General features: G+C 37.8%; 1 protein-coding gene across 2 annotated transcripts in view; it reads right to left on the bottom strand.

The window, feature by feature from the left end:
* ECPAS (Ecm29 proteasome adaptor and scaffold) overlaps window positions 1-27,923 on the bottom strand; it is an 83,249-nt gene that overhangs the window by 24,385 nt on the left and 30,941 nt on the right. For both annotated transcript variants that reach the window (XM_088130367.1, XM_088130368.1), the window contains exons 17-37: window positions 25,464-25,587; window positions 24,940-25,020; window positions 22,766-22,985; window positions 20,125-20,216; window positions 19,337-19,471; window positions 17,844-18,009; window positions 16,404-16,576; window positions 13,434-13,535; window positions 12,207-12,330; window positions 11,193-11,338; window positions 10,574-10,628; window positions 9,382-9,496; window positions 8,451-8,519; window positions 6,908-7,025; window positions 6,330-6,497; window positions 5,135-5,214; window positions 4,179-4,284; window positions 2,024-2,071; window positions 1,756-1,877; window positions 928-1,078; window positions 454-519 (exon numbers count right to left, since the gene is read on the bottom strand). In XM_088130367.1, coding sequence (XP_087986493.1) covers window positions 454-519; window positions 928-1,078; window positions 1,756-1,877; window positions 2,024-2,071; window positions 4,179-4,284; window positions 5,135-5,214; window positions 6,330-6,497; window positions 6,908-7,025; window positions 8,451-8,519; window positions 9,382-9,496; window positions 10,574-10,628; window positions 11,193-11,338; window positions 12,207-12,330; window positions 13,434-13,535; window positions 16,404-16,576; window positions 17,844-18,009; window positions 19,337-19,471; window positions 20,125-20,216; window positions 22,766-22,985; window positions 24,940-25,020; window positions 25,464-25,587 — 2,461 coding nt within the window. The remainder of the gene's footprint in view (window positions 1-453; window positions 520-927; window positions 1,079-1,755; window positions 1,878-2,023; window positions 2,072-4,178; window positions 4,285-5,134; window positions 5,215-6,329; window positions 6,498-6,907; window positions 7,026-8,450; window positions 8,520-9,381; window positions 9,497-10,573; window positions 10,629-11,192; window positions 11,339-12,206; window positions 12,331-13,433; window positions 13,536-16,403; window positions 16,577-17,843; window positions 18,010-19,336; window positions 19,472-20,124; window positions 20,217-22,765; window positions 22,986-24,939; window positions 25,021-25,463; window positions 25,588-27,923) is intronic.

Genomic DNA, 27,923 nt, shown 5'->3' on the forward strand with positions numbered 1-27,923 from the left:
ACTGAATTGAACTCACAAGAAGGAACGTATGGTAGCTGATAGCCACTTAACATTTTTGGGGTGTCCAGGAGCCTCAGTGGGTGACCTGATGATGGAAATTACATAGGGGCAAAAAACAAGTATGTGTGTATGTGAGTGTGTGGAGGGAAGTGTCTTCAGTGTTTCGGGCTACTTTACCCCTTACTTTATTTGCATCCCTGTAATGGCAGAAAGGCTAGCCTGGTTCAGAAGCTCATGAAACAACCTTGGGAATCTTGTCTTCTTGGTTACTGATCAAGATATTATTAGAGGTGAATAATTTCCTGCTGTAACACCAGCTTTCTTTTACTAAATGAAATAATTAGTAGTACCAATATTCTGCTATCAATCATAATCATAATAATTTCATTATTACTTGAAATCCTCCTTGGACAGCTTCATTTTACGCAAAACCTTTCTTATACCAGTTCTTACCATATTTATAGTTTCCATCATTGGGGAGGATTTAGCAGCACTTAGTCTTGCACTATCCATTGCAGCCTAAAAGATACCAAAAAAAAAAAAAGATTAAAAACTACAGTTTGAAAGGTACCAAGAGAAAACAGAAGGCCTGTATGGATGCATGATAGCAAGCAATATTATGTTAAAGAGTCATTGAAAAGACAAATAAATATTCCTTAAAAAGGGAAAGAGGAATAATTATCATTAATAATCAAGCATATTTTTAGTTAACCAGTATTTACAAGTTAAGTAAGCTAATTAATATAACTTATTTTAATTAAAAAATAAAATATGTTCATAGCTCCTTAACTGTATGAAAATAATTGATGGTGTAACCAATCACATTCCCTCCCGTGCTAGATAGCCTTCACCACAGAATAGCTAATTTTTTTTATAAATGAGAAACTGTTAAACTTCAACCATCTTCTTAGCTAACAGTGCCCTTACCTTTTCTTGCTCTGTGGCACGCAGGCTCAAGTAATTGAGTACCTGAGGCTCCAACACACTCAGGGATTCCAACAAAGCTGGGATGAGCTTCGGTGCATGTGGTTTCAGCATGGCCCCAGCACTTTTACTAATCTTCACCAGAGTATTAATGCTATAAATAAAAACATGGAAGACAAGACACACACATTAGTATTATTCTTCACTAGTAGTAATCTATCCAACCACTTACTGAATATTGTTTAGGTGTCAGAAGACAATCTGCTATAGAAATGAACTTCTATTAGCTAAAACAAAGTAGTTCAAAAGATAAATACAGCAAATCCCCAGGAAGCTTATATTATCTACTTTCTGGGCCATAAATGTCCATGTCACCAAGAAGTCTACTCATTTTCAGTGGCTGTACTTATAGCAAGTTAGAATGGATCTTTCCACAGCTGGTTGTAGCAACTGTTAGAACTCTTATTTGATGTGATGATTTTTGCACCTAAGCTTAAAAGATTTCAGTTAAGCATATTTCGTAAATCCAGCCACTGTGGTTCATAAATTATGGTTGACAGTTTAGTGGGTGGTGTGAACCCAGCCAACTGTGATTCAGTTAATCACGCTTAAGCAAATCATGGGGAACTACAATAGAGGAATCTAGAAATTATCATTTATTGTAAAAATACTCATTTTTTAATTTCAGCTAAGAATTATTGTAAAAATACTCATTTTTTAATTTCAGCTAAGAAGAGAAAGAATGGTAGGTAAAGTCCTTCTGCTGAAATTGTTTCTTGATATGAGATTTGGAAACTGAGAAGAGAAGAAATAGATGTAATGATAACACACCTCAGGGTCCGCACTTCAGTCACTGTATTCATCATTCCTTTATCAAGAAGACATGGCAACAGTACAGCTATTGTTTTCTGGCCTGCAACTCCTTTAGATGGGTCACACATCTTCACACACACCTTAAAATAAAAGATAACATGCAGATGGCAGATGGGATCCACTATGAGCCCAGATGTTCTGAAGAAATCCTTTACAATATGGCTCAAACTGAGTCATAGCATGATGTAAAATTCTTGTAGTTATTGGAATGATTATGTGACTGTACCTTACTTAATGTTTTCAGGGCTAACTCTGCTGCCTTTCGTACAGATTCCTGAAAAAGAAAAGGGGGAGGATAAATTTTTCTTTAAGCTTTTAATTTTAATTTCAGACACTATTAATGGAATGTTTTTGTCTTGATGATGTGTATTTTCAAGGAAATAGAAATCTCTTTTCCCAACAAAGTTAATTGTTTGGGGATCCAGAAAAAAACCCCTTAAAAATCCACGTTACTTGATATCAAGGCGTTGTATATACAAAGCTTGCAAAGGGTAACATTGCTAATCCTGTTTTACAGAAAGAAAAAGAGAAGGAGAATGAGAGGGAGGGGAAACACATGAACACACTGCAGCTTTAAATTCACCAGCAATCAACTATACAGGCATAAAGTGAATTCTGATTACAGAGAAGTCATGTCAACACAGATTTAGCACTAATATTAGCTTTTGCCAACAAAAAAAGTCTCGTATTGCTCAAAAATTACAAAATGTGCATATCCTACCTTTCCAATAAGCAGTAATACAGTGGTACCTCGGGATACGAACTTAATGCGTTCCATGACTCTGGGCGTATCCCGAGTTGGTCGTAACCTGACGCAAATTTCCCCATAGGGTTCAATGTAAATCCGGTTAATCCGTTCCGCCCTCCAAATTTGGTTGCACCCCGAAGCAAATTTTCCCATAAGGTTCAATGTAATTACTGTTAATCCGTTCTGGCGTCCGCGGACCACGCGTCAGGGGCGGGAGAATGGCCGGGCGCGGCGCAGCGGGAAAAAGGCCGGGCGTGGCGCGGCACGGCGGGAGAACGGCCAGGCGCAGCACCACAGGAAAAAGGCCGGGCGTGGCGCGGTGCGAGAACGGCCGGGCGCGGCACGGCGCGAGAACAGCTGGGCGCGGCGGGAGAACGGCTGGGCGCCACGCGGTGCGGCAGGAGAACGGCCGCGGACCACGTGTCAGGGGCGGAAAAATGGCCGCGGACGTGTCAGGGCGGAAAAATGACCGTACCCCGAGGCAGAGTTCGCACATCGAGGTAAATTTTTGCGGCCGGAGCTGGTCGTAACCCGAAAAGTTCGTTAGTAGAGGCGTTCGTATCTCGAGGTACCACTGTACTCATAAAGCTCCTTTTGGCAATTTACTGACCAATGATGCTCAAGATGCCAAGCTACAGCATAAACAGGAAATCTATAATTCAGCAGTTTTTATAGCTATTTTAATGGGCTTAAAATGGGCAGCTTTAAAATTGGAATATGCCACCATCACTGAGGCAGCAATTACCCTTTGTCCCCTTTTATAGTCTTCTCCAGTCTAAATCACGCTTGTATACAAAGACCTGGTTAACATCACATTGGAAAAATGCTTATTTTTCCCTTGGATTTAACAGCAACTTTAGTGAGAGGCATTTAGACCAGGAGTGGAAGATTTGATTCTCTCCACATTCATTCCCATTTCTACAGTTGTAATGCATTAAATATTTCCTCTCAGTTAAAACTACATAACAATTGTTTCACCAAACATTTAAACATATCTTCAGTAGTGTAAATAACAGAATTATTACATTAATAAGAATACTAAGATGCTACAATATTAGACAAAAAACTTGAACCCTCAAAACTATTCTCAATTAGAGATAATATATTCAATTTACATCTCTACTTTATTAAACCACTGAAAAGTATTTTTTATAATATACACGCTCACTGTGATGAACAAGTTTTATAACTGATGTCTATCTGACTCCTTTGGTGCTCTACAAATGCTTTTCAATACATAGCATGACTAGTACACTGAACATTGACTAGTACATAGAACATCCTATTCCTCAGCTCCAGAGCAAGAAGAGTTTGTTCACACCTTCTTGATCCTCAGAGAATCTCAGAAAACTGAAGTTGTCTTGTAGCTTTCTAAGTGTTTCCCTTTTATTCATAAAGCTGAGATATCTTTGCCATGAAAACCAAAACAGACTATAAATTCCACAAATGCCAAATGTTTTATCATCCAGGAGCAAATAAACTCTAATATAAATTCAAGTTGATTGGTGTTGAGTTCTAGAAATTCCCAGCACAACACTGGAAGAAGCATACATGCATTATTGGTCAATAGCCATTCTTGCCTACAGAGATTATAGTAATTTCCCCAATACCAGAAAATGAATTTTTTTAGTACCTTTATATCATCTTGCACTCTAAAGAGAGTTTCCCATATTTCTGGAAGTTTATGAATAATGTCATCCAAAGGTCTTCCTCTTAGCAAGTCATTTAGTGCTAAACAGCTGTGGCAAGAGTTTAATTAGAATTCTTCAACAATAAGAAGTTTCAATAAAATAAAATAAATTCGGCTTCCCAAAACATATAGATTATTTGGAAACTTGAAAGAACTAACATAACTGCTAGGCAGTAATGCCTATGCACTTATATTTCTTAAGGTAGAATTAATCCCCATTTTAAAGCTCCCTTTTCTTAACAATTTGCAATCTTAGAATAATTTATACTTATAACATGTTCTCTATTTCTAAGGAAACACTTGATGTGACTATGTCTTCATCTATATCTAGCCTCATAGTTCAAGATGACTTGTTTTAAACAAACCATATTTAATAGTACCCACAATTCATTTAGTACTACAACACAGTAAATATTTTCTTGCTCATGGCCACAGCAGAGCTGAAGACTAGGCTGTGTGGGAGTGTGCATGCATGTGCATGCAAAGGCAAAGCTTATCCACTACAGTTTAGCACAATTATTTACATACAATTCCCCTTTTAATTAAATATTAGGGATGGTATTCTGCAAAGTCCCTAATGTTACTGTATCAACTGTCAAAAGATATATAATTATTTAGTACAGCTGATATCACCTTAAATCATATCGTAGAAAACAAACAAAAATATAATACTGTTTACTCATAATTAAGCCTTCCTGCTAACTCATATGACTTACTTCCAAATATTTGTACTCTATCAGGATCCCACACCCAGCCCCAAAATGTATAGCCCACATAACTGGCAAAATTGCATAAATAAATCCTGAAAATCCAATACAGGGAAAATATACAAATAATTCTGGATTTTCAAAACACCAACTTCTTTATTTAAATAACGAACTGACTTTAGAAATGCATACCTTGACTCTCGAATTCGCCACATATTGCTAGTCAGGTTGTTTATTAAATCATCAAGAATTTCTTTCATGTACTTGTCCACCTGAACAAGTGGAAAATAATTGTAATTATTAACAGCATCCCCACATCAAAATAGTGAAGATACTGAACAAATATTTATAGGGATAATGTTCTATAATCCTACTATAAACTACAATGACGCAGAATCTTAATCCATAAATTATTATCTTTAAAACCTTTTATTGTTTGGTATATGTTATCATCCAGTAGCATCACATGAAGAAGAAATCAAAATGGGCTAAAATGATAAATTAGTTCAGATCATTCTCACACAGTGATTTTCCTATGTGGATTTTGTTCTTTGTGCTAAAGGTTAACCTTTATATAGAATAGAATGAACCCATTTTGCCACATACAGAAAAGATAAAAAAACTACTAGTAGTCACATGTTCTCACACTACAGTAGTTACATGTATATTCACATATATCACATGCCCTTTTCAGATAAACAGACAATAAGGACAGTCAAATGTGATGCAAACTGCAATCCTTGATGCAGGCAGGTAACAGCTCAGAAAGCCTTTTCACATGTACTTACTTAAACAAGTGAGGGCTAAACAATGTATATAGGAAATTGTTTTCATTGCAAATTGTATTCATAATTTGGGAATGTTTTATCCATGATCTATCTATCTATCTATCTATCTATCTATCTATCTATCTATCTATCTATCTATCTATCTATCTATCTATCTAATTTGTATAGCTGCCCATCTCACAGAAAAGCTACTCTGGATGGCTTACAACAATTATTAGAAATGTTACAAATAAATAATACATTAAGAAAATAAGACCACCACCACCACTCTGCACTTTTAATAACTTCTAATAGCCACCGGAATGCATACTACGGAGTCATTTTGCTAATTTCCAGTACCCAAGAATGATACATTCTTTAGGTTAATTGATGTTCTGAATAAGAAAAAACAAACATTTGACATATTTTCCTCACTCAAGATAGACCCTGTGCATCTTACAATTAGCAAAAGACGTTATTTTTCTCCTACAAGGCTTCCCTTAGAATTTTTTTCTCATTTAAGAGAATTTCCAGCTAAGTTTATGTTTATCTTTAAGCTGTGACTGCTGAATGGAAAGAAAGTGACAAGATTGGGACAGAACTATCCTGTGTCCACTTACAGCAGATTTGTCTGTAACAAGTGCATTCCAAATGCTGGTCATAGCCTGTCGAATCCCAAGATTGGGGTCAAACTGGTATCGATAGAGACGAGGAAGCAACTGAGGAAGAAAAGGAGCCAGCTGTTCCCCAGCTTTGGTAGCAATCACATTAAAGCCAAAAGCTGCTCCCTGAGAAAACAAAGAACAAAAACTGTTACATGACACTTAAGTATCCCATTTATGCTCATTCAGGTTTCTGGTAACAGAAAATATTCAACACTAGCAAAATGGACATTGTGTATTTTGTATACGAATCAGCAGCAGTTCTGTGTAAGGCTCCCACGTAACTGGTAATGTGTGGGAATGCAGAAGGCCAATACCCGGACAGAGCCCAGCCTCTTGGATTTCAGCTATACAGAATGGCCCAGGGGGTCTGCAATGAGGTTCCAAGATTATCTAATTATCCTAATTAGTGGGAGTCCATAGTGCTGGGCTTCAAATCAGAATTCAGAATAGGGGATATATTCTTCCAACGTGATCCTGAAGCTGCTGTGGTTTATTGTTTCTAGTGTTCTGCCATTCCCACTACATGCAAATACCTTCCGAGAATTCCACATTGCATGATGATTGGCCAAATTCATGAATTTATACACCAAATCTGGCTGGTTGAGGTCACTTGCAAGTGAACAAAGCTCCTGATAAGTAGAAAGACCCTGGCTTGGGAAAACAGAAACAGATGATTAATGCTACTTCTTAAATGTCTTATTTTGCTGAAATGATCATAAAGTGATACTTAGAGATGGGGGTCAAAGTAATGTTTTAATTAAAGATTTAAACCAAAATCGTTAAGACAATTATGCAGTAACACGAACACATTTTCCCATTGAAACAGAAACAATTCCATATTCTGTAAAATTGAATAAGCAAACCATTATCTTTCAGAATTAGTACAGCCATGCTTTTAGAGGCAGGACATGGAGCATTTTTCTGTCTGTGTTCTTTTTTGGCTTTCTGCAGGCTTCAGCACAGGTCCAAATTTAAGAGCGGGTAAGGCTATCATTCTCTTTTTCTTCTCATCCTCGCTGCCTCTAGTCGATGCTTGGCTACCAGAGACAGAGAACCACAGTTCCCTAACAGGAGACATTTGCCCCTTGGACCCAATGCTTAAGAGGCGAGTGCACAAAATGGAACAAACATTTTGTCTCAGACCTGAAACAAACACGTGGTGCCTCAGATGTTCTGGCAAACTGTTCCAGAACTAAACAGAACTAAAATCCAAAAAATGTTTCAGCCCTAACAAACAGTAACAGAGGCTTTTCTGACAAGTAGGACAAGGCTGGTACATCACACTCCTCTAACCTGTTCTCCACTTAACTTGGGCACTGGCAATCTTCACAGTGTCCTCTTTTGCTGACCTCTGCTTAGCTGCCACTACCAACGCCATGGTTTCAAGCACAGTTTTTACAACTGAACTGTCCCTCCCAGTCTTTGCAGCGCCTTCCATTCTCTATGCCCCTTAGGAAAGATTGGAGGTGGCAGCTTATTTGGATATGCCACACTTGAAATAAGGACATCGGTGGCAATGGCCCACCTGCCCCTGATCATTTCAGAGCCTTACTTGCCCCACCTCTTGTTACTTGTCATAATGGTATAAATATGTCATGACTTTCTCTTTTCCTATTGCTCAAGGAACAGCTGAGCAGTTGAGAGAACTGCTCTGCTAGATGAACAAGTGCCTTTGAACTATGGCTCCCCATAAAGCTGATTCCTAGTCCTTTTCTCAGGAACTGGTTTCTGGGGAGAAGCCTTCAATGGAACGCTTGGAGAGAACTGATGGGCCAAATTTGGTCATGGACAAGAGACTCCCAACCGCTATCCTTAAGCACTTTAATGTAAAGAAGAGGCTTAAATGTGAAAATAACTAAATCTCATGAGATTTTAGTACTCCCACCTGAATTTCTGTGAGATCTGAAAACAGAATGCCAAAAATCTTGCAAGAGTTTGCAATCTCAACAAACTGCTTTATGCTCATATCAGGAATTACATGTAGTACCTCTGCAGATCACCAGTGATACCTACACCAGAGATTAAATTAAACTAACACAATGGCTCACAAATAGCATGATTATTCAATGAGCTTACCCATCTGGAGTTTTGCCAAGGCCTGTGCCTTGGAACATCACAGTTTCCCCAGTCACTTCATGCTTGATTCTGGAAAGAGAGTGTGCTATTATAGGAAAGCTTGTGAAGGAGACTAATTTTATGTCTCTTTGGGACCAGATTATGCCCTCCTGCAGTGGCTCTGCTCACTTACATATGTCAGATTTATTGTCATTTTTATGCAGATCTACCTCTCAAAATCAATTGGATAGAGAAGGGGTTATGATTCATTACAGAATACTTGTGCACTTTGGAGCTAGGGATGCTTTAAAAAAAAATTTCCACCTGGATGTAGAAACACCACTGCAAATGGGCCTTGCATAATAGGACTCCCCTCTTAAATTTATTATAACTGGAACTATTTATTCAACTAATTTTCTATTTGTAAAAAGGAGGGAGAAGAGTCTGGATTCAACTGTTCGCTTATATGCCAACAAATAACGGGCAGGATTTTGACTATTTTAAAAGGGCTTAATTTAAGTATCTGAACATATCATCTTATATAGATGTTACAAGAAACATTATTAATATAAACATATCACAGGAGAGATAAAAGGAATGTACTGCTTTTTCAAAACCATTCTGCGCTACCCTATACAACCTGGTAAGATGCTTTTTATTCCCCAAAATATTTAGGATACAAGTCCCAAATAGGTTGCATCAAAGGGTAATATATTCAGATCAAATTATAGATTGCCACATGGGAAGAAGGCAAATGCATCTAATACTTTTAGGTTTAAAAAAAATCACATTGATTCATGCTATTCATAGGAGATATGAGCAGAAGGATTTAGATCTTCCTAAGCATTCGTCCAAACTTGCTTTATATTTAAACACACTTACTTTTAATCCCCTATTTGATTATTCCCTGCCTCCTGATATATATTCCATCAATAAGGGTTCTCTAAAATACCTTTTCCCAGTCATAAGAGTTTCAACAAGTGTAGTAACTAGTTCCTGTTGATCTTGTTCATTCCCAAGCTCATATACCAAGCCAAGGCCTTTGGAAGCAACATCTTGACTGAGTTCTATAAAAAACAGAAAGCAAATTAAATCTTACCACACTGATTTATTAGATCTGTATTTGGGTCTCCCCATGCCCAAATATTAACCAGTACAATACCAGTTCAACCACATTTACCCATTCAAAATAATAATAAATAAATGCAAACACACAGCAATAATGGAACTCCTAAAAACAAGGCAAGAAATGTTAATGCCAGAAAGCCATCTCCTTAGGAAAGAATAATAAGCAGAGTTTCCTCTGAGACTGTTAAGTCACAACAGGGAAGAAGTTCTAGTCAGGCTGAAAATGCCTGAAATAACAGAAAAATGCCTGAAATAACAGAAAGTTCAGCAGACTGGAAGTTCTTATTTAAGAGAAAAGCAGTTGTACTTGAAATGCCTAAACTATTAAATAATAACAAACAAGCAAAAACTCTCAGCTATGCTTCCCATTTTGCTATAGTAATCAGTAGTACTATAAACTCCTATAGCGTATGCACTGGTTTCAGTCCCCACTAAGACCACAGTTCAGATCAAACAGAAATCACTTGAACTACTTTCTGTTGTTGATTTTTGAAATCAACCCGTCAATAGTTGTCAATATTTTTTCCTCCCAGATTAAACATACAACTTTGGAATTAATTATATTGAAAGCCACCATCTATTTAGAACCCACAATTTGGTTTCCATTTTCTCTACTAATGCTACCAAGCCTTTGTTTTCTCAGTGATATTCAGCAACAGCAACATATTTCATTTTTATACGTAATTGAAAACAGGCATAGTGCCAAGCTCAAGAGTAATAATTCATATTTTGTTTTTATAAAATAATGTTTTACTTGGACAAATATATGAGGAATTTTTTAAAAAATCACAACTAGGATATATTTTGAATTTAAATTCTAATAATACTATGCATTGGCACTACATAATTTCAGTATCAAACTTCAGAGTTTTTAGAACAAGTTACAATTTAAATAATAAAATTGTGCATTAAAAGCTATTTTTTCCTGCATCTGTAAGGCCTAACCACTTTTGCTTCTAATAAAGAACTGCATTTTTAATCAACAAACAAAATTATGCAGGTACAATCCTACTTACCATCACTGTCAGACAAAATAGATACAAATGCAGTTTGAATGTCTTTGAGATGTGACTACGAAAGAAAAAAAAGAGGATTCTAACTTATACCTATTACTTAAAGCCCAATTTCAAAATCCCACAAAATCCCACTCCTAATAAAGAGTAATTTGCCCCTTTCCTGGCTTGCTCTGTGAGCAAGGGAGAACATTTGGTGCAAAGCCCTTGATGGTTTACTCCTGAAGGAACGCAACCCATGACAGATCCTCAGTTTCTGATACCCCCTGTAGAAGGATTGAGGTAACCTCTGAAATATGATTAGGGGTCAGAGCATGCAGATCTTTTCCAAGCTAATACGAGAATCATTCAACATCACTGTCAGAGCAATAAAGTGTGAGACTCAGACAAATTCCTTATACTTTCCTATGAGTTTTGGAAAAACCAACATACCCTTAATGGACCTTTATCCCTTTTCCCCAGCAAGACAGTGCGCTTCCAGAACAAGTAGAAAAATAAGAATTCAGAAAAGATAGGCAAGAGGACAAAAGAATGCACCATGAGATCACAGGTCATCTAAATCAAATTCCTCAAAAAAAAAAAAAAAAAAAAAAAGGAGTGGGACACTGGTTTTTCTTCTTACCTTAATTTCTTTGTGGGCACTCAGCTTCTTCACCAGTGATAAAAGCCAAATACAGGATGCTTGTCTTATGTGAGGGTTGGGACTGATGATATGTTTATTCAAAATGATGTCCAGGACCCAGGGAACCACATCATTATTTTTCACATCTGTTGCAATTAAACCATTGCAGAGAAGAAGGTAAATATAATACAAATAAAATCATTGGAAAATAGAGCCTCGCTAGCAATGTTTTCAGTTTAAATATTCATGGTTCTGCCTATAAAAATTCCATATCCAAATTCTGGACGTTTGTCCAATTTCAGGTATTTTCATGTGCACTTGCACTTACCAAAAGATGCAGCATTTTAAAGGTTTACAGTGTTACACAAATAAGGGCTATATGGGTTACTTTGTCACATGAAGTTCCTTTTCTCTCTTTTTAATCAATCTTTCCAATATTTCCCAAAGCAATCTAATACCATGCCTATTATACTAGATTTTACAAGAGGCATAAATCAAGAACACAGCACTTTTTAATACAAAAATTTAGTTTCAAGCTGACAGATTGAATAGAAAAGCTGATTCTGTTGTTAGCCTTTTAATATATTGATTTTAAAAAATTTTTTAATATTGGTGTTATATGCTTTAGAAGGCTACGTTTACCTGAAAGTAGCACATAAATATTTAACACGAATGGATAGAAAATCATTACAACCTACCCTGGGATATAAAATGCGTATTTGCCTTCTAGGTCATCACAGATACTAGATTAGTTTTGGAACTCAGGCTGTAGTTTGGCTGAGTACATTCTATTATCAATCACAAGTATAAAGCTAATTGTAGGTTTAAAAGCTATACTGAAGCAGGTTCCATATCAAGCGACTTTTCAAAAGCCAGAATAACAATGGAAGCGAAGGCTTAATAGAAATCTTTCAATCTGGATTTGTTCAACAACAGATGCTTCTCTTCTTATTCACCAGAAACTAAAACTGGTCTTTGAAATATTTTGTTAGATACTCCTATGCCCAAACCTACCAATAGGAGCAGTATACTCTTCTTCAGCTACCATCCATGCATCACGGGCAGCTACAGAACTGGTCCCTACTGCAGCACTGGTAATAGCTTCACCAACTGTAAACTGTAACTCAATTTGCTTGGCCTGAGAAACACACAACAAAACAAAATTTCAGTTTGCTCACTTGCAAAACTAACTGTATTTTCTAGGCAAGATACCTGCTGCAACCTATTATGAGGAAGAAGATACAGTACACTTCATTACAAATGCTAGGATGAAATTGTCAGCTGATTTGAAAAAGCATCACTTCATTCCTGCATTTAAATCAGAGTTATTTCAAGTATCATAGCATTATTTTCATCTATTTCCCAACTAAAAGTTGCAGGGTACTGTGCTATTCATTTTCAGCCATCACGACCATAGGGGCACTCCAAGGGCCACAAGATTCCCCAGGCTTTCAAGCCAGGAAGTTAGGCTAGCTTTGTTGATGGTTTTTTCTTGGTGATTGGATCATTTACCTGGGGCATCATGGGTTAACATTTTTAATTGTTGGATTTTAATATTTGTATGCTGCCTGGAGTCACTGTTGTGAGATGGGCAGCCATATAAATTATTTAAATAAATAAAATTAAAAAAAATAAAAGGAGGAATAGATAGAAGTTGCCGATGCTTAATTTTAACCAATGGTTGATGGATGCTGATTCCACCCACCCATCCCCACCCTTGAAAACTTTAGCATTCTTCTATTATCTGGGGGGAATGGGAATCTTGAAGCCCCAAGGTCTTCCATATAGCTTAGCAGCACCACACTAGAATAGATTCAATCCATTTTAAATTAGAAGCAAGACATATGGAAACAAAACTCTGCAGCAAAAGGGAATCATTTCAATGATTCCAAAGGACCGATGGGTCAGTTGTTGGAAAGGACACTCAGGGCCTGGGCATTTTTTCTTGCACCTCTCAAAAAATGTAGAAACATAGGAGGGCGAGGCTCAAGAGAAAGTTCTTGTTCAAGGCATCAGTGCTTCCTCACCGTAGCACAACCATAAAGAATAATTATACACTGGATGGCACTGGTGATGTTTCCCTAAACTAGAAATCTTTTACTTTCAACATTTACAAACATTTATAAGCAGGGAAAAATAATGGAACAAAAAATTAAGGACACAATTTAAGAGATTGGCATGAATTAATAAAAGCAAGCCTTTCGTCAAATATATATTTGAAGAGTACGATTAAATAATTACCTCTACAGAATCCATTAATCCTTGCAAGAGTACCTTCTGATGAGGAAAGTCTCCATCCCCCACTGGAAAGTAACCTAGTGTTTGAATAGCTCTTTCTTTCATCTTAAAAATATGGGAGGGGGGAGGGAAAGGAAGAGTGAGAAAGAGTTATTTTAAAATCTGCTATGTTAAAATGGGAAAACTTTCTCCCAATTTCAGAAGTCCATAAGGTTTATATTACCAGCTGCAAAGTTGGAGGTAGACATGCTTTCATACCTCTTTCTTCCTCTTATATACCACTCCTTCTTCCATTCAAATTACCCCATCCCCTTTTTGTTAAAACAAACAAACTACTAGTGCAATGTTGCATGAAAGTCAATTGTACTCAAGCTAAACTTACAATTTTTTGAGTACAGGTAATCCTCACTTAACAACCATTCAAACTTATGGTGCTGAACTAGTGGTACTTACAACTATTCCTTGAAGTTCTGACCGTTGGAGCACTCCTGCAGTCACATGAACATGATCAGGGCACTCAGCAATGGGTTTCTAACAGTCGCAGTGCCCCATGATCATGTGATCATGATTTGTGACCTTCCCTGCCAGCTTCCCACAAGCAAAGTCAGTGGGGAAGCTGGCAAGAAGTCAGAAGATGCAATCATGTGAGGTCCTCACTTAACAACCTGCACAGTCCTCACTTAACAATGGCAACCAGGGACTGCTGGGATTGCCATCACTAAGTGATGCGGTCACGTGATGTCATACTTTATGACTACATGGCTCAGCGACAGAAATTCCAGTCCTAATTACTGTCTTTAAGCAAGGACTAACTGTATATTTACAGTTGCACTTCAAAGTTTGAATACAGGTAGTCCTCAACTTACGAGCACAATTGGGACTGAAATTTCTGTCACTAAGCAATGTGGTTGTAAAGTGCAACATGACATGACTGCAACACTTAGCAATGGCAACCCCAGGTCCCAGTTGCCGTCATAACCCAAGAAGTGCGGGTCATCAAGCAGGAAGAGACGGGAATCCCAAGTAAGGAGCATGGAGGTGCCGCAGGGGCAATGGGGGAGGCTTGGGAGGACCAATGCAGGCCACACATGAGTTGGGGCAGAGGGGGTGCTACGATGCAGCGTGAGCTCAGGAAGGTCAGAGAAAGAATACACTGCAGCTCAGGGACTTCTTGGCACGCCACAGCTCTGGGGCTGGAAAAAGCCCCTGAGCTGCAGCACAGTGCAAAGCTGCAACCATCCCTGGAAGTCCCAGCCATGCCAGGAAGCCCCTGCACCACAGCGTGAAGCCCAGCCCCAGCCCAGCCTAGCAGCATGGTGCAAAGGGGCTTCCTGGTGCACCCCACCTCTGGGGCTGCAAGAAGTTCCTAAGCTGTAGTGCAGCATGAAGCTACTGCATCCCAAGAAGCCCCAGCAGCGTGGCAGAAAGCCACCACGCCCTGTCAAACCACAGCCAGCCCAGCCCAGTCCCAGCCACCCTGCACTCTGAGGCCCCTGCTGCCCTACACTCCACCGCCCTAGCTGACCTTCACTGTCTTCTTGCTCCTGCTGCTCATGAGGCGTGCCTGCCCTGGCCCCTCACGAGGCAGCTGCTGGCCATGTGAGGCCATCTTTCCCAGGTCTTGCAAGGAAACCACCATGCATGACCTTGGGAAGAAAGCCTCGTGTGGCCAGCAGCTGCCTTGCAAAGAGCCAGGCTGGGCATGCTTGGTCAGCAGTGGGGGCAAGAAGACAGTGAAGGTCAGCTAGGGCGGCAGGGGCTGCGGAGTGCAGGGAGCCAAAAGGGCAGAGATGGGGGGGGAGATAAAGGGGGTGAGGCAAGTTGAAGTGCCCCTGTGGTCATAACTGCAGGCAGGCTGCCAAGTGCCCGAATTTTGATCATGTGAATGTGGGGGTGCTGCAATGGCCATAACTTTGGGGACCGGTCATAAGTCCCTTTATTCAGCGCTGCCATAACTTTGAACAGTTGCTGAACAAATGCTTGTAAGTCGAGGACTCTGTACTAGTTTAAACTAGACATTATCAATGCTAAGATTTCAGTGCTGATGCCAAACTGTGTTAAGGGTTTACCGGAGAAAGAAAAGGTATACACTTGCAAGAGAGAAAGAGGAAAGACCAAAAATATTTTATGTACATCAGCTCCACTCATTCACACTGAGCAGAGCTACGATGAAAGACTACCCCAAATCTTATTTTTAGCATTACATTACAAACACATAATCTAATATTCAAACATTAATTTGGGTACAGTTTTGATATTCTTGAAATCCAAATCTGTGGATAAAGCCTGCTATTCATTTTCTCTAACATACGTAATTCAGCTTGCTGAAGAACTATATAAAATTAGTATATGTTTATTATTATATTTATAAATATTATACATATATATATATATATATAAAACATAACAATCACAATATTAATAGCAACAGTATGACAGCAAAGAGAGAAAGCAAGGTGTAAAATTATGAATGTGAGTAAAGGAAATTGTAGGTACCTGGGATTCACTATGCTTGCAGAAGGATAAAGAAACAATAGACTTTGTGGGGAAGGGTACAATTTGAACACAGAGTGGGAGAACTGACACCACATTCTTGTTCTGGGATAACTAATGTTAAAACTTCCGCTCCATCTGAAATTTGTATGGAACAGATCTCTTACATAAAGTTTCCAGAACAGTCATTACTTAATTCAGATAACTGCATTAAATGAAGGGAACATTTAGCAATGGACTGGGCTTACAGTGTATCAAGTGCTGTATTTCAGGCTTCTATGCAAACAAATCCATGCAAAGAGTATATGCAATCCAGCTGAAGGATTTGCCTCAACAACAACCTTGTCATTAGTTAGAGCTCAATTGATTAACTTTAAGTAAAAATTAACATACTATCAAACAAGGCAAGCAAAAAACCTGAGAGGTTGAATGAAGATCTTTTAACCACAGGAGGACTGTAACAATTTCGCAAAATATTACCTTATTGGTCTCTTTGCCAGAGGGAATTCTGGCCAGTAAACTTTCAACAAGATGGAGTTTTGTAAATCCACTGCCTTCGCTGGGGATGGGCAAGGGTGCATTTCTGCCGATTTCCCCCAGTGCTGTACATGCAGCTATTGCCAGAAGTGGTGAAGTACTATCCAAAAAGGAACCTAGTAAAAGTAGTAAGATTACTTGGTATTTTTCCTTTAAAATCCAGCAGATTATATCCAGAAGGAGCAGCCCCTAAGATGAATGCCACTTGGTCCTCTCCCACTGACAGAACCTCCTGCCTGTTTCTACAACCTCCACCACTATTTTGCAGGGTTACTCAGCATTCCAGAGCAGATTTTCAGGAAGCATAGAGGACTGGATAAGGAAAGAAAAATGGCCGAAGATTGCTTCTCCCTACTCTATCACCAAATAAATGAAGTCCTTCTACTGGCAGCAGGCTTATGTTGGATCCAACCCACTGATTCAAAATCTAAAAGACTTTCAGAATTTACAGAATTATACATATCTGTATCAGTTATCATCATGATATTACAATGAAAATTGCTACATGCAATGAAATAGCTTGGTTCACACACAATGGTAAACCATAACATGATTTATCTATCAGCGTGCTGTTTGACTTTAGCATTGGTCAAATTTACCTGTGAACTGGACTCAACCAAACTATAGCTTGAAAGGTCTTAGCTTTGCGTTATTACTATAAATTATCATCACCATCACTGCAAATATTACTTCTATGGTGATGGAAGAATCTTCTTTAGCTAGTACTTAAATGAGAGATAATCAGCTTCTGCATACTTCTAAGCACCTGCCTCAAGTAAGGGAAATATATTTTGCAGTGCAAATGAACTCTCCCAGAAATGCCCAGGGTTCATAGTAACGTTTATGCCAACAAAAAAGAAGAGCTTTGCACTGTACAGAGCAATGTGTTTGAGCACAGTTAAATATTATTACATATAAAATCTCAAACACACTTTACTCTAATGTGCATACTCTTTTACTCTTTGACCATTTTAATTTTTCTATTCAGTCATGCTATGTTTTATCTCATCTTTCATTATCATTTCATAGAATCTTCCGTGCTGATTAAATAACAGCCCATTAACTGGGTATATCTACCAGAGACAGTATTACACTCTCATGCTCAGATCACTAATCTATTTTTGATGCCAAATACATTGGATGCAACCAGATAAATCTGTTTTCACATGATTTGTGAATCAAATGCCACATCATCAAACAATGAAATGGCATGAGTTTGAGAACACTACTATGTTATGAGAGTTTTATGACAAAGATCTCAGAGAGATAATAGTGTAGAGTTAGGTAAAGCAGTACAATGGGCTAAAAGTGATTTAATTTTTCAAAAACACAGTGAACAAAAGGGCCCAAGAACATAGGGAAAGTGGAAATGTACAGACTGACCTATAGTTTCTGTGGTTGATTTTATCAGTTGGTCTTGTTCTGGTGCTACAATGGTATTTGGGTCTTCTATACCACGTAGTTCTACTATTTTCATTTTTCTTTTTGACAAATACCGTCCTACTGTGAATCCCAGAGCCAATAAGGATCCATGTTGCATTTCCAGATTCTGAAGTAAAAAAAATGACAATCACAAAGCAAGATAACAATACATTAAGTCATATATATAGGTAGTCCTCAACTTATGACCACGATAGGGACAGGAAAATTTGTCATTAAGTGGTGTGATCATTGAGGCATCACGTGACCACAACTTGCAACCTTCCTTGCCAGTTTCCCCATTGACTTTGTCAGAAGTCGGCTGGGAAGGTTGCAAATGATGATCACATGACCACAGGACACAGCAACCATCGCACATGGCGGTTGCCAAGTGCCCAAATCATGATAACGTGACTTCGGGGATGCTGTGATAGTCATAAGTGCAAGGACTGGTCATAAGACACTTTTTCCAGTGCTGTTGTAACTTTGAATAATCGCTAAAGAATGGTCATAAGTTGAGGACTACCTGTACCAGTATGTTTAGAATTTATGAGCAACCTTGCATGTATTTAAAAATAATACTGTGAGCTTTCACAGCTTAAAAATTAAAATACCATGTCCAAGCATATTGATTTTTAATTGATTATTTTTTCTGTCTACTTATAAACAGTGGATGGTATACAGCTTCTTAGAAAAAGCAACCATTTCATTCTTATAAAGATGAAAATATATTTTCTAAGATGGCCACTGTGACATATATGCACTAACTAAAAACAAAGATTATTTTTCCTCAAACAAAGGCTTTAAATTATATACAATTATATTTGAATTGAATCATGCACCCTTATTAACATTTACTTAATCAAATAAGAATTCTTTTAGCTGGCTAATAGTATAATAACTGGTATGACAGAATTTCAGCTAGTTTTAATGGAGCTAAAATTTCATTTCTTAATAAAAAAGGTAGTATTAACTGATTTAGGTTGAGTACTCCATGCTGCAGTTCTATATTCACATGGAATAAGTCTCACTGAACTTACACAGATATATTTTCATATAGGATTGCATTGCAAATATGGTTCAATGAATCACAAGGAGAAATGTATAGGCAGTGAGCTCTAAATCAATCTATCTATTATGTTTGATTATTCATAATATTTGCCAATGTCTTTCTCAATAAACCCTTCCTATTACACAACTGAGCAATAAATATATTTGAAATATCTTTAAAATGTATTTAAATGGTTTAAAAATAAATGTCACATATTTCTCCAGTCATAACTATTCTGCTTTTACTCCCAATTTTTTCCTTTCTTATGACATTCATAAAAAACTCCTTATTCCCAAGTTAATTTAATATTCTTTAAATAGAAAAGGACATTTAAGATACATAATAATACTATTATATTTTCATTAATAAAAGTAGTGTGAAGTTAAAAAAAAACACCGTGTATTACATGATTGTCCTTTGCTGTTTTAATCAGGTGCTGAACAGATGTTTTGAATTCATTTTCTGACACTGTTGACAGTACAACTGAATAAAATAGAGCAGCCAGTTCCCGCATTTCTTCCTTATTAGTATTCATAAGGCTCTGGAAAAAAATGTATAAAGGATTACAATATGTTAAAAATAGATATCATACCGTACTAGCATTTCAACAATAAAAAGTCTGATCCAATGAACCCCAAGTTCTCTGCAGGGGATGGCTAAATAGCATCTTCTCCAAAGAGTATGTAATCAAAGAGGCAGGAGAACAATGATGCTGAGAATTCTACACCAGTCATGCTTTTCAACACCACCATTATGTGCAATGCAATAAAACTAAAGACTAGGACAGGCAATCAAATATTCATTATAAAACCATAGCCTATCAATTATCACATTATTTTAGGTGCTTTAATAGAAATTCTGACTAGTTTTGCCTCAATGTTTATTTCAGATAATGACATCCTTAATAGAAATTGTCATAACCTATTTCACTCTTACTGAATTTTTCTTTAAAATCTGACTTATCTATAGAGGCCCATATAATTCAGAGAGAAGCATCACATTTAAGAGTATGTGGATAACAAAGATGCCACACTGATTTCCTGTGAAATTACTTTTAACATATCAGGAGCTACTGAGAAATATATTTTTAGCCCTATCACAATCATTCCTCTCTTGGGAATGAAAAAAAAAACTGTTCTGCTGGAATGCAATGCAACATTTACTGGAATAAAATCATCTCTTTCTTTAACATACCTTTATCCAATCCATCTTGTCTATAAATCTTGCAGCTAGTTTTTCAGGATAGACTGAAACAACTTCCAACAAACAGTACATGACTGGCAAACCTATATTTTTAAAAAAGTTGTCAAATATAGTAAAATAATCAACATATGAATAACAAATGGAAACTACTTTGTATTTTACACAAATGAATTTGCTAATGAAATCACCATGAAATGCTAAATTTGCTAAATGAACTCACCATGCATGCAAGTATGATTTATTGTCTTCATAATGAGCATGCCAAAAATATTCAAAACAAATATTTACATCACTTTACATTGTAAAGTAATACTATTACTAGGTATATTTTGCATTGAGGAACTGCATGTACCTCATAGTTGGTGAGATGCAGGCAATATGCTGGCTTGCAGACCTGTCTCTGGATTAGAGATTCATCTTGTACAGAACAACATGAGCATGCTTGGGTAAAACTGATCCTTGTTGCACTTACAGTATACTTATGAAAACATGCCTAAATCAGCTGGTAGATTCTTTATTAGCAGCAGGAAATGCATGTGGCATAGGTACAATTAAGGCTAGTAACATAGTCCACATCTCCTCTATCTTACTAAAAAGCTCAGCTGACCAAAGCTACAGTGGGTATTAGAGGTCAGTACTTATGAACCCATGAACTGAGGAGCTGCATTTCCTTTGTCCTTATCTGATGTTAATTTCTTTTGTTGTTTCCTATTTCCCTCCATTTTGAATAATGTTGCTGAAAGGGAGTTGCTTGATGGGTTTATATGTATGGATGTCAAACTATATGGTAAAACTTTTCTGGCCAAAGAAGCCTCCATCTCAAAAGTGTCATCTCATCAGGAAACTTGAGAGTTCACTATGAGATGAAAACATACTTTCAAAAATGAAATCTAGGATTCTTTACTAAATATTTTAATTATACTCAATATGTTAATATTGAAAAATTAAATCTTTTAACCATATTGAGCTATAATCACCCAACATATGTTGACCAGCACAGCAATCAACTGAAACATCATGCATGCATAGCATTTTACTAATAAATGTTATGACACGGGTATGCAACAAAAACATGTGCATCATTGTAGAGTTTCAAGGCCACAACATATTCTATGTCACTAACATTCTGGATGCACTGGCAAATCATTTCTGAAAGAAAATAAACAAGCTCCTCTAGCCAATCCAAGCCCATCATTCATGACATACACTTCAGTTCAGGCAAAAAGAATGAAACACATTCCAAAACTAACTGGATCATCTATCTATGGAGCCCACAGAATACCAACATCTCAAAGTCAAATTTATTTGATTTTGAGACTCACTGTTTTAGAATAACCTCTTGTAATTGCTTGAAAACAGATGGGTTTTAAGCATTTAACAGTTTACAAAGATATAAATTTTGGAGAAAGACCAATTTGGATCCCTTTTTTCCCATCCTTAAAATGAGACATAAATTTGAATGCAACTCAAAACTTAAGTAATAAGATATGAACCCACACTATCAGTGACTCACCCACGCAGAACCCAAAAGCAGGGAAGATGGAAGAATGAGTGGCGCAGCTGCCAAAATCTCGCGATACTGGAAGTGATGCCACTTCCGGTGTCGCTGTGATAAGAGGAAGTGATAGTAAGACAGAGATGGGAAAAGCCTAGAATGCTGGAATCAATGAAAGACATGCCAAAGAATGGAAATGGGAGTATGTAGTTGAGAATGCAAGACTAGAAACCTTGGCTGTTTTTTTTAAGTATCTTTAGCAAATTAACTCCTGAAAATTAATTAGCCACTTCCCTTATAGTTTTTCACTGGGAATCAGACCCTCTCCATACGCTCCCCAGTCAGAAGATGAAATTATTATCTAGTCCCCTGCATTAATTAATATATGGCTAAAGTAATGGAAAAATTCAGTTAAACGCTTGATAAACTAGAATTGATGGCAATGGCCTAAGATTTAAGGCAGCTATTCTTAAAAGGACTAGCAGAAAAACAAAGTTTAGGTCTACCAATGACTATGTGACTTGATATATAAACACAACCTTTATATACAGAGGTAGTGGATAACTGGGGAAGTACACTACCTTTATGCCTGGTTTGTGAACAGTCAGATCTGACTAGCTAATGAGAACAGAATTCTAAATCAACAAAAACTTGGTTTAGCTCTAATGCAGGGTAGACAATCTTTCACTGCCAAAAATCACACTTCCATTTTTTCCCCCTTTACTGGCTAAGGGCTATAGTGCATGGGCCTATGGCTCAATATAAGTTAGGCTACTGGAATATAAAACTTGTTTTTTAAAAATGCAATAAAATCACCCCATCAAAACCATGTAATTTTCAACACAATGGCCTTTCCAAAAATATGAACACTGAACACGTAACTATACTTGTTAGTACTTAAAATGAACCACTGGGGCTTCAAAGTGTCAACTTTGTAAAGACAGGTTGCTTTGGCTTGATTTATTGCATTAAAACAGATCTTACATTTCTAGGAAGTGAATCTGCTCACACTAACAAAGTGACCGATAGCTGTTGTTAAATTCGTATTTTGAAGCAGTGTATTATTCATTCATGATAAAGGTAGCAGTAAAACAAAACTACTTTTTTTTTCAGTTTTGAGACTTGTAGGTTTCTCACCTCCAACACCAGACAGCAACTGCTGAAGAAGACTTATATAGATCTGCACAGGGTTGCTTTCACCACCCTTTGAGGATGAGGATGTTATAACATTTCCAGAGAGGAGATTTCTTATGTAACGGCCAATGGCTGGAGCATGATCTTGCATATCAGCTAAGCTCTGGGAAGTGGGCCCCACACCAGCACTGTGAGCAAGACACATCCGGAGATACAGCACAATCTAAGCAAAGCAGGAAAATATATATATATATATAAAGATCAGCAAACTTGCCCTTACAAAATAAACTGTGAATTTTCTCAGCTATGATTCACAATACAATAATACAATCTAAAGTGTTACTGTGATTTAAAATGTCCAGAGGATATCTTATATACTGCCTCATTTATTACAAGAGTCTGTTAAGGTTCAATCTGTTGAACCTTATCTGTCTGTTAAGTCAACCTAATTATCCCAATGTTTAAAACTGGGAGTTAAGGCTGACAGTAATTTGCCTATGGAGATTTTCTATTCCTAACTAAGGCCCTCTGCCACACTATATCCTGGGTACCTAATTTGATGCCCTATGCCAAACCTATTTTTTAAAAAGAATCTTTTAAATAGAAACCTAAAATAAAAGAGCAACCAGGATGCTGCAAAGCAAACTACCAGCCTCAAAAACAATTATTATTTCCAAGAATGCTTTTGGACTCTAGAAGCATATTTAGAATAAAAAGATAAGTAATGGTACCTCAATGTATTTCTGTCCCCCCCCGCCGCCCAGAAAAACAACAAAGATCAAGCAGAACATCTTGGGACTTTAGGAGGTGGGATACCACCTCCCAGTTTGTTTTCTAATAAATGAGTGATTTGGGATCTGCCAGCTATTTTCAAAGAGTGCACATAATATACTCTCAAAATTCCACATATGCCTTGTACTGTTTGAAGCTACTGCTGCAAAATCTGGCATAGTCTGCAGAGAAAAACTTATTATAAATATGATTAAGACAAAGTTGAACTTTGTTCTCCCATTTATTTCTTTGGGAATATACTAATGAACTCTATTAACTACTCTGTTTTAGCAAAAGAATTTTAAAATTCTTATTAGATTGGATCGTGCCTGAGGTTGCATGTATATACAATTTCACAGAGTCACAAGAGAATAAAGCATATAGATATTGGGCAAGGAAAGCTTCTTAATAATATCAACTTTCTGGCTAAGGAAAAGGCAACATTTTTCCTTCATGAGCACATTTTAAATTTATTTATTTGGCATCAGAAAAATGCAGAGGGCATGGCTGATGTTTAGAGGTTTCAGTTTTGCTTTGTTGTTATATGTGTGTGTGTATATATATATATATATATATATATATACACACACACATACACACATACATACATACATACACACACACACACACACATACACACATATACATACACACACACACACACACATACACGCCTTCCAGTCAGTGTTGTCTCCTGGCGACTGTGTGGATTAGTCCCTGCAGTTTTCTTGTTAAGATTTTCAGAAGCGGATTGCCACTGCCTTCTTCCTAGGACTGAGAGAGAGTCACTGGTTCAAGGTCACCCAGCTGGCTTTGTGCCTAAGGCAGGACTAGAAGTCATGGTTTCTAGCCTGGTGCCTTAACGACTAAACCAAATTGGCTCTCCTAAAATAAATGGGTGTATTAAATTTACCAGGGAGTTAACACATCTATTTTTTTTTGCTTATTTTGTGTCAAGGGAAGGAGAAAACCATTTCCTATTTTCTCACTGAATTTCAGGAACAACTTGCAGAGGAGCATGAGAAGGGCTGGAAAAATGGGAAAAGGATGCAAAATCAATCAGTAAAAAACTGAATAAAGACCAAACAAATGCATAAAATCAATATATAGCAACAGTAAGAGATCAGGAAAGTCTTGTGTAACAGGACTATCTGCTGTCTCACAGACCTGCTAGCACCTCCCCTCATCCGTTGGAAGGAAACTGTGTGTAAAAATGATGCACCATTGGCGAAAGCTGTCTCCTCACTCATAACCCACCAAACAGTCCAACAAAGCCTCTGATACAGATCTTAAATTTCAAGCACTGCTTGTGTGAAAACACTATTTAAAGATGGCACAATATACACAGGAGATAATTTTGCTTTAAAAAAATATGGCTTTCCCCTATTTGTAATTGAGATGCATACCTCTCCAAAAGTAGCTGGGTTAAAAGGCATAACTGTTGTTCCAGTCATATATTTAGCAGGCGTTTTCATTCTGTGAGAGGCCTAAAATAAAATATGTATGTATTTAAACAGAACATCCTGCTTATTCCCCAAGTATTTTGCAATCCATACATATTACAGGACTTTCACATTAGAACCAGTCCTATGCCTTTACAGGTAGTCCTGGATTAGCGACTGCCTTGGACAGCGACCATTCACAGTTACAATGGTGATGAAAAAGTAACTTTGCAACCAATACCCATATCTATGACTTTCACAGGAAAGCTGAAGTAAGATCATAACCACAATCATGGTCACATGATTTTTTCATTTAGCAACCGCTTCGCTTAATGACCAAGTTGCCAGTCTTGATTACTATAACAAGGACTACCTGTAATTCAGTTCATGTTCTCAACAGGGAAAAGGGGGGGGGGTGCAGTATTATGGCTAGACTTTGAATAGCCTGTAACACAGTACTACAATGAGGTTTAATTGAAGTCCTGTACCTTCTCTTGAATATACTGGACCATTTCTGGGAATGAAGGCATCTGTTTACCAGCACTTTCCTTTTCATTTTTACCAGGAAATGTTCTCAGAGCACGTTGTGCTTCTCCATGTACCTCTTCCCGCCTTTCAGAAATTAAAATAAAACATTTGCACATATGCACAAACACAGAGAATCTTCGACCCATCAACCTCCAAAAATAATTCAACACAAAAACATTAATTAATATGCCAGTTCATATTAACACAAGGGTTGTGTAACATTCTGGATATGATTACAAAAAGGCACTTCAGAACATGCAGGTGCAGAATGTAGCACCTGTCTGCAACTCTTTAAAGCAGCTGCATCTTCTCATGGAATCACAGATCATTCGTAGAGGGCAACCATGGAATCCTAGGAAAAGACACAACTTCTTCTACATTGGTGCTCCCTTGTTTTCCAAAGTGCCTTGCTTGAACTTATTTCCAAAGCATTGCACAATCCTAAGAATCACATACAGTGATACCTCGGGATACGAACGCCTCTGCTTGTGAATTTTTCGGGTTACGACCAGCTCTGGCCCCAAAATTTTACCTCGGTTTGCGAACTCCGCCTCGGGGTACGAGCCATTTTCCGCCCGTGCCACGTGGTCCGCGGCCATTTTCTGCCCGTGCCACGTGGTCCGCGGCCATTTTTCCGCCCGTGCCACGTGGTCCGCGGCTGTTTTTCCGGCCCTGCCACGTGGTCCGCGGCCGTTTTCGCGCTGCGCCGGGCTGTTTTCGCGCCGCGCCGGGCCGCGCCGTTTTCGCGCCGCGCCGCGCTGCACCCGGCCATTTTCGCGCCGCACCACGCCGCGCCCGGCCGCTTTCCGTGTGGTCCGTGGACGCCAGAACGGATTAACGGTAATTACATTGAACCTTATGGGAAATTGCCTCGGGTTGCGACCAAATTCGGGCGGAGGGCGGAACGGATTAACCGGATTTACATTGAACCCTATGGGGAAATTTGCCTCGGGGTGCGACCAAATTCAGAGGGCAGAACGGATTAACCGGATTTACATTGAACCCTATGGGGAAATTTCCTTCGGGTTACGACCAACTCGGGATACGCCCAGAGTCACGGAACGGATTAAGTTCGTATCCTGAGGTACCACTGTATTTAGCATTACATGCACAAGCAACAAAGAGCCAGGCTCCCTTATCCATTGTCTTTCTCTTATTTGGACACTGAAGAATAATAAACTAAAATTAGTTTGGCTCAGTAAATTCTTGGCTTATCAAGCCTTAACAGAGACATTAAATAAACCAGAAAAGCCATCCATGACTCAAAGTTGATTTACTTACAAATTAATTGACTTAAAAAAAAAAACGATAGTTTCTCTCTCATAAATATAGGCTACTATGGAAAATGCAAAAGTGAAAATAAATTCTGATTTATTCATTATCCCACTGCATAAAGATGAAGCAGTTTTGAGTGGATATATTCCTCCTCATCCCTGTAATATAAATTCCTGGCTTATTATTATATGTGAACTGAGCCACTGCATTTTTCAGATTTTTTCTTTTATTTTGACAGAATTTTGATAGAAAACATCTCTAGCCATCCAAAGTAGTGGAATTTGTCAACATAAAGTAAGGTGTTAGAATTTAAAAATAAAATTTAGACAAAGGGTTGATCAATTATTATTATGCCTGGTATCTTCGGCAATGTGATGCTAAATTAAATAAATATTTCACCTGATCTAGCAAAACATTTCTATATTCCAAAAGAAAGCCAAATATTAATTCACTTTCTACGTATAGATTGGACATTAGTGCTTTACTTCTGATTTATGTCAACTTTCTAAACCACTGATACAATTCCTGAGCACCATTTTGTTTATTACCCACAATCATATAAAAATAGTTTCCATAGTTTTACCATTTCTGAAGCTTTAGAACAATCGCTGCCTTTAAGATTTTGGCCTACAACGCTAGCATTCAGAAGTTATGTTTGGATATAACTTTAGCAACTGTTTTTTCCACTTCATCAGCTTTCTATAAATCGTTCATTTTTTTTTTTAACCAAATCATAACAAGTTCAACTGTAAGTAAATTCTACCTGTTCTGAAACACTAGCATAAAATAATTTTACTCAGACTGCAACAATTCTAAGCCCTTAATTAACCTCCTTCCATCTCCAGCCACAGTGGTGTACCTGCAGAGGACTACAGTTTGTCCCCATCCATTATTTCTTAGCCATTTATTCTCTCTTACTTATCATCCAAGTTTAGGGGCAAAACTGAATTGTACTAGCAAATTCTACAGGAAAATGTCAGAGTATCTTCCAAGAGCTGAAGCTCAAGAGAAAGTAGGTCATGCAGCAAGACAACAACCCAAAACGCACAAGTCATATGACCAAAGAATGGTTAAAGCAGAAGAAGTTAATGTTTTGGAATGGCCAAGTCGAAGTCCTGACCTGAATTCTATAGAAATGTCGTAAA

This window comes from Python bivittatus, unplaced genomic scaffold (genome assembly GCF_059951505.1).
Source record: "Python bivittatus isolate LINGU-HERP-01145 unplaced genomic scaffold, Pbiv_v1 ctg000850_np1212, whole genome shotgun sequence".
NCBI classification, from domain to species: Eukaryota; Metazoa; Chordata; class Lepidosauria; order Squamata; family Pythonidae; genus Python; species Python bivittatus.